This window comes from Tamandua tetradactyla, chromosome 3 (assembly GCF_023851605.1).
Source record: "Tamandua tetradactyla isolate mTamTet1 chromosome 3, mTamTet1.pri, whole genome shotgun sequence".
Taxonomy (NCBI): Eukaryota; Metazoa; Chordata; class Mammalia; order Pilosa; family Myrmecophagidae; genus Tamandua; species Tamandua tetradactyla.
This window is the reverse complement of record NC_135329.1, coordinates 169,894,439-169,908,350: the sequence shown is the minus strand read 5'-3', so window position 1 is coordinate 169,908,350 and position 13,912 is coordinate 169,894,439. Positions and strand designations below refer to the sequence as shown.

General features: G+C 36.9%; 1 protein-coding gene across 1 annotated transcript in view; it reads left to right on the top strand.

The window, feature by feature from the left end:
• The window catches only part of DNAH7 (dynein axonemal heavy chain 7), a 339,933-nt gene that overhangs the window by 160,880 nt on the left and 165,141 nt on the right, over positions 1-13,912 (top strand). The window contains exons 39-41 of the mRNA XM_077154513.1: positions 2,074-2,200; positions 3,354-3,573; positions 10,993-11,865. Of these exons, the coding sequence (XP_077010628.1) occupies positions 2,074-2,200; positions 3,354-3,573; positions 10,993-11,865 (1,220 nt within the window). The remainder of the gene's footprint in view (positions 1-2,073; positions 2,201-3,353; positions 3,574-10,992; positions 11,866-13,912) is intronic.

Genomic DNA, 13,912 nt, shown 5'->3' with positions numbered 1-13,912 from the left:
TTGGTATTTTATTTAAAAAGAAATTTTTCCCATGTGCCATTTCTTCAAGAAATCTCTCTGGTATTTGCCTTATAACCCCTGACCTTTATCTAACCTGTATTACAGATAGTTTGCTTTGAGCTCAGTACTTGTTCTGTAGTGGAACACTGTGAATTTTGAACAATGCCTTTTTTAAAAAAACAATAAAAATAAAAGACTCTATTGCTCCTGGGTCTCAGACATCAATTCTACTTTGTCCCTCCTTCCCACCACACCCTGCCACTCCAAGCCAGTCTTTTGTACTAAGCTAATGCTTTTCCCTGCCTCTTCGAGTACCAGACAGAGGAGTAGGCTGAATCCATGAGATACCCTTTCCTCTTGGACCCCATTTGCTAAGCTTAACACCATTTCTGAATGCTCTCTGGAAGGAAGGTTGAAGACAGATTTGGGGGTTCCTTTTTCAATGCTTTAAACTTGCCCAGGTAAATCCATGTTTGTTACAAGCTTATAAATACATAAACACATAATTTTTTTTTTTTTTTTATACATGGGCAGGCACCGGGAATCGAACCCGGGTCCTCGGGCATGGCAGGCAAGCACTCTTACCTGCTGAGCCACCGTGGCCCGCCCTAAACACATAATTTTAATTCGATAGACTCATTGTAACTAGTTATATGCTTTCACATTTTGCATGTTTTCAAAAACCACACAGTATAGAAGCAGGATACAAATGTGTCTTCTTTAAACAAACAAAACATAAATCCATATATTTTTGCAAAATATATATTAGAGAAATTATCCAGTTTTAAAATTGCTTCTTTACCAAAAATTTCATGGTAGAATCCTGTTCTCGTTTGCTAGCTGCTGGAATGCAATATACCAGAAACAGAATGGCTTTTCTAAAGGGGAATTTAATAAATTGCTAGTTTACAGTTCTAAGGCTGAGAAAATGTCCCAATTAAACCAAGTCTATAGAAATGTCCAATCTAAGGCACCTAGGAAAAAACACCTTGATTCAAGAAGGCCAGTGAAGTTCAGGGTTTTTCTCTGTCATCTGGAAAGGCACATGGTGAACACAGCATCATCTGCTAGCTTTCTCTCCTGGCTTCCTGTTTCACGAAGCTCCCCGGGAGGCATTTTCCTTCTTCATCTCTAAAGGTCACTGGCTCGTGGACTCTCTGCTTCTTGTGGCTGTGTCATTCTGCTCTGCTCTCTCTAAATCTCTCACTTTTTCCAAGATGTTTCCTCTTTTATAGGTTTCCAATAAACTAAACAAGACCCACCAGAACGGGTAGAGAGACATGTCTCCACCTAATCCAGCTTAACCATTCTTGATTGAGTCACATCTCCAAGAAGATAATCTTATTACAGTTTCAAGCATACAGTTCTGAATAGGGATTCGAAGAAAAGGCTGCCCTTAAAAAATGGGGTTAGGATTAAAACATGGCTTTACTAGGATATATACATCCTTTCAAACAGTCAAAAATCTCTTTAAAAAACAAGTATAATTTGTCTACATGTTTCAGTGATGATGGTATCAATTTAATAAAGATGTGTTGCATTCTGAATCAGTTATTTCAGGCCTTGCATTTAAAATTGTAATTATTGTTTTATGGTAGTGAGACACCCAAATTTTTAAAAATGCAGGCAGCCGAAGAGGTACGACATAAATGACATAAAGTAGTCTTAGGGAAAGTCATTTCAATGTGTGAGGCAGGAATTAGGCTATATATAAAGGTTATGTTTGGTATTCAGCCTTATAGAAAGAACCCTAAACTTTGGTCAGTTATATTCACTGGGCTTATCTTAATATTGCATAAAAAGTAATTGGGATGCTACTGTATACTGTTTTGGGAATTAAAATTATGAGCCATGGAGAACAGGGACAGTGGATCTTTCTCTCTAGTCTGATTTCCATTGGTAACATAAAGTTCACCCAAGGTTATGTCTAATTAGATGAACTCATTCGGATAGTTCAACTAGGAAAACGCTGTGATACCATCTTTCAAATTGTTTCATGCTGCAATATTTTGGGGGAAATACTCTGATTACATACTAGTTACGTTGTTAAGTGTTATCCTTTTTAATGTTTAGGTGGTGGTCGAAATCCAATAACTCCTCGATACATGCGACATTTCAATGTTATAACGATCAATGAATTTAGTGATAAATCCATGTTTACAATCTTCTCTAGAATATTAAACTGGCATTTTAAAATCTGGTAAGTACTTTAAGGTTTGTTTTTTTCATTAAGGGGTATAAACTGTCTTCAAAACGCATCTATATAAACTAGTGTGTCTCAAACTTCTCCATGAAAAGCACCCCTAGACAAGAAAAGGAAACAAGTACAATCTTACTCCGCTCCTCTCCTTCTACCCTCAGATATGGGAGCATAACACAAAGGGGTTAAAGTACCTTTTTTTTTTTTGTCTAAAATCTTGCATTTTAGCCTAAATATCCACACAGAGTTTGCATTCTGCTATATATCATGTCTGTGTGAATATTTATCTTGAATTTTTACCACTGAATACTATTGATGCCCCGGGAAAGAAAGGCTCTGTGATTTTTGATGCCCTGTAGCAGAACTCTGAATCCCCTCAGGGTATCTGTGTCCAAGTCTGAGAAGTATGTCCTTGGAGTCTGTACCCTGGGAAATCTTTGCCCCCTTGCTCTGGAGACTCAGTGTTACTCCGTAAGATGTGTGGAGGGCAAGTTGCCAAACAGACCTAGGCTGTACCAGCCTGGGCTCCCTGATGCCCATTCTCGGGGCGTTGTCATTCCGTGACCTACCCCGTGATGTTGGAGGAGGACAGCTGGCTCCTTGTCAGGAGAGAAATTGAACAACGTTCCAGTCTTTCCAAATAAACATTCTTTTCCCATGTTCTCTCTACCATAACCATGCCTTCAGCTGTTTTATCCTAACTCAATATTTATTTCACTTTTTTTTAACTCACTTCTTTTTATTTTTGTCTTTCCGTTATTTTTTCTGTTTTGCTCTTTTCTTCCTTCCCTGTCTCTACGTATAGCTGTTTCACCAGTGTACCTTGGATACTCCATCCATGTGCAACTGAGAATGCCAGGGAGTGAAAGAGGTTAGGAAGCATTTGTCTGGTGATGCTGGATTTGTGGTTACATAATCTGGGTTCCTAGGATGGTACTTCAGTTCACTTATATAAGTAGCTTGAAGCCCATTAAACTAGCCCTGCTTAATTTTACAGTGTTGTTTTCAATATAAAATAAAATAGTGGATGAAAAGTTGATTTACAAGGGGTTAAAATTCTGTTATAATAAGTTGTAATTTTGTAGAACTCATGCTAAATATCATTTATGTATCATAGTTCTATATTTGCTAATTTTTCTTTAAAAATTTTTAGTTACAAATTTCCAGAAGAATTTCTAGCTTTGACTGCACAAATTGTAAATGGTACAATGACTCTGTACAAGGAAGCAATGAAGAATCTCTTGCCTACTCCAGCTAAATCTCACTACTTGTTCAACCTCCGTGATTTCTCTCGTGTGATTCAGGGCATTTGTTTGTCAAGACCAGAAACGGCAGAAAACAAAGAAGTGATTAAACGTCTTTGGGTTCATGAGGTAAATTTTTATGTTTTAAAAGTGTGATTATTTAAGAAACAAAGATTTCCCATACCAACAACTGGGGTAAAAAGAAGTATTCAGCAATTTATATTATTCAAATGCATTCAACTGCTTGGTATTATGGAAGCCATGAACAAGATGATTGTTTTAAAATTATTTAACTCTACGATATTTGATAATGTTTAAAATGCTTTATCTTCCATTTTCAAAAATTCCTGTTGGTTTAGAGAATCTTTCAAAGTACGTATTACTTTGGGTCAGTCTCATTTGAGTGACTTAAGCCTTGTTAATTTGACTTCAATTAATTTTGAGAAGGAAAATTTTTAAGGAAATGTTTTTAATAAGAATCAAATGTGTTTAATTACATCACTTATTTGTATATTACTAGATGCTAAAGGAACTGCAAAACAAACCAGTTTAGAATTCATACTTTAATAGCACAGAAACAATATAAAATGTATTTATGTTCTCTTTGGGAAGAGGTTATGTGAATGAATGTTTTCTTATTAAAAAACAAGTGCACAGAATGGGGAAAGAGAAAATATTTTTAAATGCACCAAAATAATAGCTTAATATTTATAAAATGTGCAAAGAATATGGGAAAGTTGAGAGGAAAATGTCCTTCCATTTTTTAAAATGCAAATAATATAGTTATTTTAAAATTATTAGAACAATTATAAGAAATATGGGAAGTAGAGATTAAAAGCTCTACTATTTTAAAACCATGTGCTAGAGGGGGCCACTTTATCCTTCCTCGGCCCTACATAACCACTAATCTCCTTCTATTTTATGGTCTTTTTTCCTTTTTTAATAGCAGTGTTACAAATTACTCTGTTAACCAAAGATAACTACAGTAAAAATAAATCCACCATAGTCAGCAGTTGCACTCCCCCCCCCCCCCCTTATTTTTGTTCATTCCTCAATCCTGAGGGTTTGGGTATGATGACCTGCGTGGCTGCTATAAGCTGAGGAGGGATGTATATAGAATGGACCAGGGAAATGGAATTATTTTGCTTGCTGTGAAGGATCTCCTTTGCTTTGGTGAATGGGGCTGATCCATCTTTATCTTTCTCTTAGTTTCCAGGGAAGGCCACAAGAGCTGGAGAGTGAGAGTTGATCTGCTGGGTTTCAGAGCTCAGCAAGCATAAGCCCAATCCAGAGGCATTAAGTCTCTGGGAAATAAACTTAACAAGTAAATTGAAAATTATGACTTAAGTAAAAGAAATAGAAGAATCATGATTATGTGTTTATAGGTGAACATAACTATAATATTAGAAAAATAGCTTTTCATGGATTGCCATTAAAGCTCTCCAAGGGGTGCTGGTTTCATGCAGCCATGTGGTTTGCTTATGTTTGTCTGGACGACCGTAGGGCCCTCGGCAGTGCTTCTGTTTGAGGCTTTGCGTACTATGGCACTGTGAAACCTGGCTGAGACCCGCATGAGGGCAAATCCAGAATGATGTCCTGACTCTATTTGAAATCTTTTAGCCATAGAAACTTATTTAATTTTTTCCCCTTTTGATCCAAGTCTTTCTCCAAATGGATTACTAATTAACACTTCAGTTAATGGCACTGGGATGAACATCAGTGCTAGGGAGATTCATCCCTGGGAGTCATGTCGGCGGGAAGGTAGTAAGTTTATTTGAAGAGTTCTGCTTAGACACTTGAGCAACAATGAGGTTTCCAGAGAGTGACTATTAGGCATTAATTATAATTAATTATAGAAATGAAATATAATTCTATAATTGTAGAGATAATATAATTAATTATAGAAACAAGGCTCAAAAAAACACAACAACTTATGACAAGGACATGTTTTTATCCCACAGACATATGTAGCTATAGAAAGTTCAAGATGTCCAAAAGGACCCTGTTAAATGAGACACCTGTCCTTGTCCCACCTTTACATTCCTACCAGGGTTATGTTAATTGATAGGTAGAGCATAATTTATTTACTTTCTGTCTTCGTTTGTTTTTGTTTTGCTGAAGATGAAGCTTTGACCTGCAGCTTATTACATGCGTTTTCAGAGATGCACCAGAGTAAAACAGTGTAACTAGCAAGTGAATTTGATTGTTTCTGTGACATGTAACATTTTTCTAAGAATAAAATCATGACATTTCCATATAACCTCCTATTGTTAACACTTAGCACTGGAGTGTTCTCTTTAATCCAATTGCTGCAAGAATATTAAGGTATTATTGGTAGCTATAAGCTATCTTTTGCTTTAGGCGTATCTTTTCCCATACACCACCCGATTATTAACACCTTCTAGTACTGATGTACATTTGTTCTAGTTTATATAGGACTATTAACCACATTCATCATCCACAACAGGCTTCATTGTGTTATGCAGTCCTATATTTCATCCTCTAGCTTTCCCGCTAGTAACTTTTCCTGCTAGTGACAAACTTCCCCTTTAAACCACAATCATGCACACAATTCACTGCTATTAATTATCCTCATGATAAAAATGTGCTATCATCATATCTATCCACTTCTAAATGTTCATAATCAGCCTTAATAAAAATTCTGCACAACTTAAACATCAGCTGCCTGTGCTCTACTGTAATTCTATCTCCTGGTAACCTGTATTTCAGATATTAACTGTACAAGTAAGTTCATTATACTTAGGTGAGATCATGCAACTTTTGTCCTTTTGTGTCTGGTTTATTTCATTCAGCTTAATATCCTCAAGGTTCATCCATGTTGTCACATGCTGCAGTACTTCCTTTCTTCTATAACACATTTTGTATATACCACATTTTGTTTTTCCATTCATGTCCGCATTTTCTCCACATCTCCAACACTTGTAGTTTTCTGTTTTTAAATACCATTCTAATAGATGTGAGATGATATCTCATTGTGGTTTGCATTTCCCCAATAGCTAGTGATGGTTAGCATATTTTCATGTAATTTTTTAGTCATTTGTATATCCCCTTTCGAGAAATGTCTATTCAAGTCTTTTGCCTATTTTTTAAATTGAGTTGTTTGCCTTTTTACTATTGAGTTGTAGGATTTGTTTGTATTTTATGGATATTAAGCCCTGACTGGATATGAGGTTTCCAAATATTTTCTCCCATTAAGTAGGCTACCTTTTCACCTTCTTGGCAAAGTCCGTTGAAGCACAAAGTGTTCAATTTTGAGGTGGTTTATTTCTTCTTTTGCTGCTTTTGCTTTTGTGGTCTATTAAACCACTACTACCAAAAGGTCTTGAAGATGCTTCCCTACATTTTCTTCTAGTTTTATGGTCCTGGATCTTATATTTAGGTCTTTGATCCATTTTGAGCTAATTTTTATATAAGATAAGACATAGGGGTCTACAGTCTTTTGGGTGTGAATATCTAGTTTTTATTGAAGAGACTGTTCTCTCCCAGTTGAGTGGACTTAGGAGCCTTGATAAAAATCACTTGACTGTAGATGTGAGGGTCTATTCCTGAACTCTCAATTTGATTACATTCTTCAATATGTCCATCCTTGTGCCAGTACCATGTTGTTTTGACTTCTGTAACTTTATAACATGCTGTAGAATCAGGAAGTGTGAGTCTTCCAACTTTGTTCTTTTTCAAAATGTTTTCAGTTGTTTGAGGCCCATTACCCTTCCAAATAAATCTGATAATTGGTTTTTCTATTTCTGCAAAGTAGGCTGTTGGAATTTTGATTGGGAATACATTGAATCATAAACTGGTTTGAGTAGAATTAACATCTTAATGATATTTAGTCTTCCTATCCATGAACATGGAATGTCCTTCCATTTATTTAGGTGTTCTTGGATTTCTTTTAGAAATGGTTTGTATTCTGAGTACAGTTCCTTTACATGTTTGGTTAAATTTATTCCTAGATACTTATTTCTTTTAGCTGCTATTGTAAAAGGAATCTTTTTCTTCATTTCTTCCTCAAATTGCTTATTATTTGTGTGCATAAGCACTAATGATTTTTATGTATTGATATTGTGTCCTGCCAATTTGCTGAATATGTTTAATTAGCTCTGATAGCTTTATTATGGGGACTTTCTCTACATAGGATCATGTCAGTTGAAAATAGTGAAAATTATGTTTCTTCTTTTCCAACCTGAATAATTTTAGTTTTTTCTTGCCTAACTTCTCTAGCTAGGACTTCTGGCCTGGTGTTGAATAATAGTAGTGACAGTGGGCATCCTCGTGTTGTTCCAGATCTTTGAGGGAAAGCTTTCAGTCTTTTACTGTGGAGTATGATGTTAGCTGTGGGTTTCTTAATGTGCCTTCATGGTGTTGAGGAAGTTTCCTTCTATTCCTATATTTTGAAGTATTTTTTAGCAGGAAAAGGTGCTGGATTTTGTCACATGCCTTTTCTGCCTCAATCAAGATGATCATGTAGTTTTCCCCCCTCAATTTGTTAATATGGTGTATTACATTAATTGATTTTCTTATGTTGACCCATGCTTGCATACCTGGGAAAAAACCCACTTGATCATGGTATGTAATTCTTTTAAGGTGCTGTTGTATTCAATTTGTAAGTATTTTGTTGAGGATGTTAATAGACATTTCTCCAAACAATATATGTAATGGCTAGCAAGCACATGAATAAATGTTCAGTATCATTAGTCATTAGAGAAATGTAAATTAAAACCATAATGAGATACCGGTTCACACCCACTAAGATGGCTAGCATCAAATAAATATAGGTGCAAATCAAAAACAGATAATTATAAGTATTAGTGAGGGAATTGGAATCCTCATGCATTGGCGGTGGGGGGATGTAAAACAGTGTAGCCACTTTATTAACAATCTGGCAATTTCTTATATGGTTAACCATAGAGTTACCATAAGATCCAATAATTTCACTCCTAGGTATGTAACCCAGAGAACTGAAAACATATGACCATATGAGAATTTGTACTTAAAGGTTTATGGCATAATTATCGATATATATTATCCAAAACATGGAAACAACCCAAAGTTCCATTACATGATTAATGGACAAACAAAATGTAGTGTATCCATGCAGTGGAATATTATTCATCCCTAAGAAAGTAATGAAGTGCTGATTCATGCTATAGCGTTGAAGAACATTGAAAACTTTATGCAAAATAAAAGTAGCTGGACACAAAAGACCACTATTATATGATTCTATTTATATTAAATGTCCAGGTTAGGCATAACCATTGAAAGAAAACGTGATTAGTAATTATCAGGTTCTGGTGAGAGGGAATGATGGGCAGTATATTAGTCAGGGTTCTTCAGTGAAACAGAATATATACATGTATGTATATATAAATATTATGGGATATAGGAATTAGATCATGCAACTATGGTGATGGGTGAGTCTGAATTCCATAGGCCAAGTTGCAAGCTGTGACTACAAGGAAGGTTTTCAGTGAATTCTTCAGGAGACACTGGCTGACTGAACTAGAGATGGAAATTTTCTCTTTTGACTGCTGAACTCATCACTCTCCATTTAAGGCCTTCAGCTGGTTGAATGAATCAGCCATAGATGCAGTCAACTCACTGATGATCCTCAAAATATCCTCAAAGTGAAAACCAGACCAGTGCTTGCTTTAACAAACAATTGGGTACCATAACCTAGTCCAGTTGACTTATGAACTTAACCATCACAGGGAGTGACTGGTAATGGGTACAGGGTTTCTTTTTGGGGTGATGAAAATGTTCTGGAATTGGATGGTGGTGATAGTTGTAGAACTTTGTGAATATACTAAAATCCAGTGAATTGTTCACTTTAAAAGGGTGAATTTTGTGGTACTTAAAGTTCAATTTTAAAAATTCTGCAGTCACGGTTTTGAGTTAAATAAATGTAAAGCACATGTGCAATGTAAATTTATCAGAAATTACATTCTTTACAGCTAGATTTATAACAGAAAAATTACATGTTAATTAAAAAATGTGAAAATTGGTGATAGAATAATGATTGAGAGCAGGCTAACAATAGGCAGGAGCATGAGAGAGTCTGTTAAGATGCTGGAAATGTTCTATATTTCAATCCTAGTCGTAGTTACAAGGATGTATAAGTATGTAAGAATTCCTTGAACTACACAACTAATATGTATGTACCTTATATAGGGAAAATTAAAAAAAAAAGGCTATTCCCATGTACCATCCCCGGTGATTTAGAATTAGGAGGTCCTGAACATGGTCCAGGAACCTGCATTTTGATAAGCTGATGCTCTTATGTCATCAGCTTGATGACAATGAAAACACTAAAACCATGATTCTGTAACACCATTAGCCTGATTCCAAAGTAGTTTATAATAATTATGTAACTAAATTCTGTAGTATTTCCTCACGTTGTCTTCTTTTTGCCACACATCTGTGAGATTTGCAAGGCTGTTATCATTATTCCTTTTTTATAAGTGAGAAGACTGATTCAGACAGGTTTAAGTGATTTGGCCAAAAATACATAGCAGGAAGAACTCAGAAGTTCTGTGGACTAAAACATGCATTGTTTCTATTGTATTGTTACAGCACTGTAACCGTGGGACTTGCATTTTGCCACTTTGAGGAAATAATTCGATGAAGCAAACCTGATTAACTATTTCTTATGATCCCATAACATGCCCATATAACCAAAGATTTATTTTAATTGCTAGTACTCTGCAGTTATTTGAAACAAAGTTAGATAATTTACAGAAGTCCAAAACAACTCCTTTCCCCCAAGTTATTCCCTCTTCTTCCAGAATTTTTTTCTAAAAACAGAAAACAAAAATAAATATCAATTGATTTATCAATAGCCTTCAAAATGCTATCTGGCTTAGGATGAAGAAAAGGGCACTGTAAAGAAGTTGAGAAACTGTGGACAACAGTGTCCTGCTCTGCTATCTGCATCTGAGTGAGCAGCAAATGCAGGCACACCTTCTCTTGCCTTACTTTTCTTTGCATCTGCATAATCTGTTTCAGCCCCTGAAAATTTATTTTCTTCAATGATTTTTTTTAATTATAAAATTGTAGGTTTACAGAAAAAAAAATGTGTAAAATGTGGAGTTCCCATGTAACACCCTGTCATTAACACTTTGCAACAGTGTGGTACATTTGTTACAATTCATGAGCAGACATTTTTATAATTGTACTATTAACTATTGTCCGCCATTTACAATAGGATTCCCTGTTTGTGTTGTACAGTACTATGTTGTATTTTAAATTTTTATTCTAGTAATGTATATTTATAACCTAAAATTTCCCTTTTAACCACATTCAAATATCTTCCCTTTTATTATTATTTTTAACAATGCTGCTGTTGTTCCAAAGACATATGATTAAAATGAGTATTTAAAATAAAATAGTTCTGATTAGATATGCTTTTAATAAAGCCCATAAAAATCTTCTGGGAATTTTTTTATGTTAACTTGAGAGTCACAAAGAAATAATAAAACTAAAAACAAAATAGAAGAATCCAATTTCTAAAGTCACCTTCTGTTTACTGTCCAGGTCCTCAGAGTGTATTATGACCGCCTTCTGGATAACGCAGACAGAAGTTGGCTTGTCGACTACATTCAGGAGGTTTTGAAAAAGTATATGGATGAAGATTTCCATGAGCTTTTTCAGAGTTTGGACTTTGACAGTGATGGAGTGGTAGAAGAAGATGACTTACGCAGCTTAATGTTTTGTGATTTCCACGATCCCAAGAGGGAGGATACAAACTACAGAGAAGTTGCAGATGTGGATAATCTTCGAGTGATAGTAGAAGGTCACCTAGAAGAGTACAACAATATGAGCAAAAAACCCATGAATCTCGTCTTATTCCGCTTTGCCATAGAGCACATTTGCAGGATTTCCAGAATCCTGAAGCAGCCTCGCAGCCACGCTCTCCTGGTTGGTGTAGGAGGGAGTGGAAGGCAGTCTGTCACCCGATTAGCTGCACACATGGCTGACTATTTACTCTTCCAGGTTGAAATTTCCAAGGGCTATGGTACTACTGAGTGGCACGAAGACCTAAAAGTGATCTTGAGGAGGTGCTGTGAAGGTGACATACAGGGTGTCTTTCTGTTTACAGATACTCAGATTAAAAGAGAGTCGTTTCTGGAAGATGTCAACAATTTACTAAATGCCGGCGAGGTTCCAAATCTCTTTGCCCTTGATGAGAAGCAAGAGATATGTGAGAAGATGCGTCAGTTAGATCGCCAACGGGATAAAACCAAGCAAACCGATGGCAGCCCCATAGCTCTTTTCAACATGTTTATTGATCGCTGTCGCAATCAACTCCATGTGGTCCTTGCCATGAGTCCCATTGGAGATGCGTTTCGGAATCGTCTTAGAAAGTTTCCTGCTCTTGTTAACTGCTGTACCATTGACTGGTTTCAGGTATTGCCATATAAATTCTAGATGAACTTTTAGAAATGTTGAATGGTCTTCATGACTTGTTTTTGTGGACTGCTCCCCCCCAAAAATGTAGATTAGCAGATTTTTCTGATCAATAGTAATGTATCTTTTGACATTACTATTTGACTTGAAGAAGTCATCATAATTGAGATATATTTTATTAATAGTGCATGTAGTCATTACCTTAATATATTGTAGGAAGTTTTCAGATAAGTACATGTATAAGTCAGGGTCCTGGCAGGAGACAGGGAGTACTGTCAAAGGCTTCACTGAGGAGAGTTTCATGAGAGGACTATTCAGGCTCAAGAGAACTGAAGGAGGATGTGGATCATGCAGTAATGGTAGAGCAATAGTTAGGGCCCCTTGGGAGCAAATGGGCACGGGGGTGGGGAACAGTGCTACTGCAGCCCTGAGAGAACTTGGAGGCAGAGGTCGGACTGCCCAACAGCAACAGGCACTAGAACCCCAGAACTCAGCTACTGCTGGAAAGGAAGGGAGGATATAAATATCCCTAGCTCTCCTTCCATCCTCCAGTCTCTTTCCATTAAGCATACCCATCAGGAAGCCAAAAGGAAGAAATCCTGAGTGATGCTTTTTATAATAAAGTTTAGCATTGGGAAGCACCGAGCAGGGCAGACAAGAGCAGAGAACGGATGGGAGTTGGAAAGGTGCAACAAAGGGAGAATAACTAGCTCAAGGTGAAAAGTAATTTAATTTTCCTCTCTAACTTTAACAATGTATACATACAGTGTATATGTACAGTAGGAAATTCATGGACTTTCATAGTGGCCATGTGTATGAGATCCAACTTATAAGCAGTTGTAATCTTGGGGAATATACTTAGCCTCTCTGTACCTACATTTCCTGGTAAACTTGGTTATTTTAAGAGGTGTATATTTATTGAACTCTTGTTTTGTGCTGGGTCTCATTTTAAAATGCTAGAGATGAAGAGGAAAGGGAGATACACAAGGCCTCTGCTCTCTTTGAGCTTACTTTGTACAGGCAAACAAATGAGCAAAAAATAATTCCATCATATAAGATGATATGATTGAAAGTAACTCAGCAGTTACCTTAGATTAAGTGGCCAGAAAAAAAGCTTCCTGAGGATGTGACCTTAGAGGAAACCTGAAAGACAAAAAGGGCCAGCAGTAGAAGACCTGGGCAGAGACAATGAGCTAGTGAAGGCAACGGGGCCAGAGAAAACCAGGATGAGGAGAGTAGAATAACAGAGGTGGAAGTAGTGCAGATGAGGTTGGAAAGGTGGAGAGGGCCGGCCCAGGTGGAGATTGGCAAATTGTTTGGGGGCAAATCAAGCGGAGATTGGCAAATTGGTTTGCATTTTTAAGTATTCTGAGAACTCATTGAGGGGTTATAAACTGGGAAGTGATATGAGCAGATTTACATTTTTAAAAGCTCAGCTGATGGCCATGTGGAGAATGGACTGTGGGGCAAAAAGGTGCAAAAGTGGCGGCAGGGAGATCAGTACGGACACTATGGACTATTCCTGACAAGAGATGATGGAGACCTGAATTAGTTCAGTGTGGTAGATACAGGAAGAAGCGAAAGGATTTGGGAACTGTTTACAGGTTATGCCTACAGAACTTGTGTATGGGATGGATGTAGGGGTGAGGAAGAGAGTGATCCAGTGATCCAGGAGTTGCTCCTCCTGCAGCCTTCCCCTATCTCAGTAAACATTATTATAATGCACCCAGTTGCTCATGTAGAAATCACCCTGGATCACTCTCTTCCTCACCCCTACATCCATCCTATACACAAGTTCTGTAGGCATAACCTGTAAACGGTTCCCAAATCCTTTCGCTTCTTCCTGTATCTACCACACTGAACTAGTTCAGGTCTCCATCATCTCTTGTCAGGAATAGTCCATAGTGTCCGTACTGATCTCCCTGTGCCACTTTTGCACCTTTTTGCCCCATAGTCCATTCTCCACATGGCCATCAGCTGAGCTTTTCAAAATGCAAATCAGAGTAATACAGAAACCACACTTTGGACTTGAGTTCGAGATTGCTGT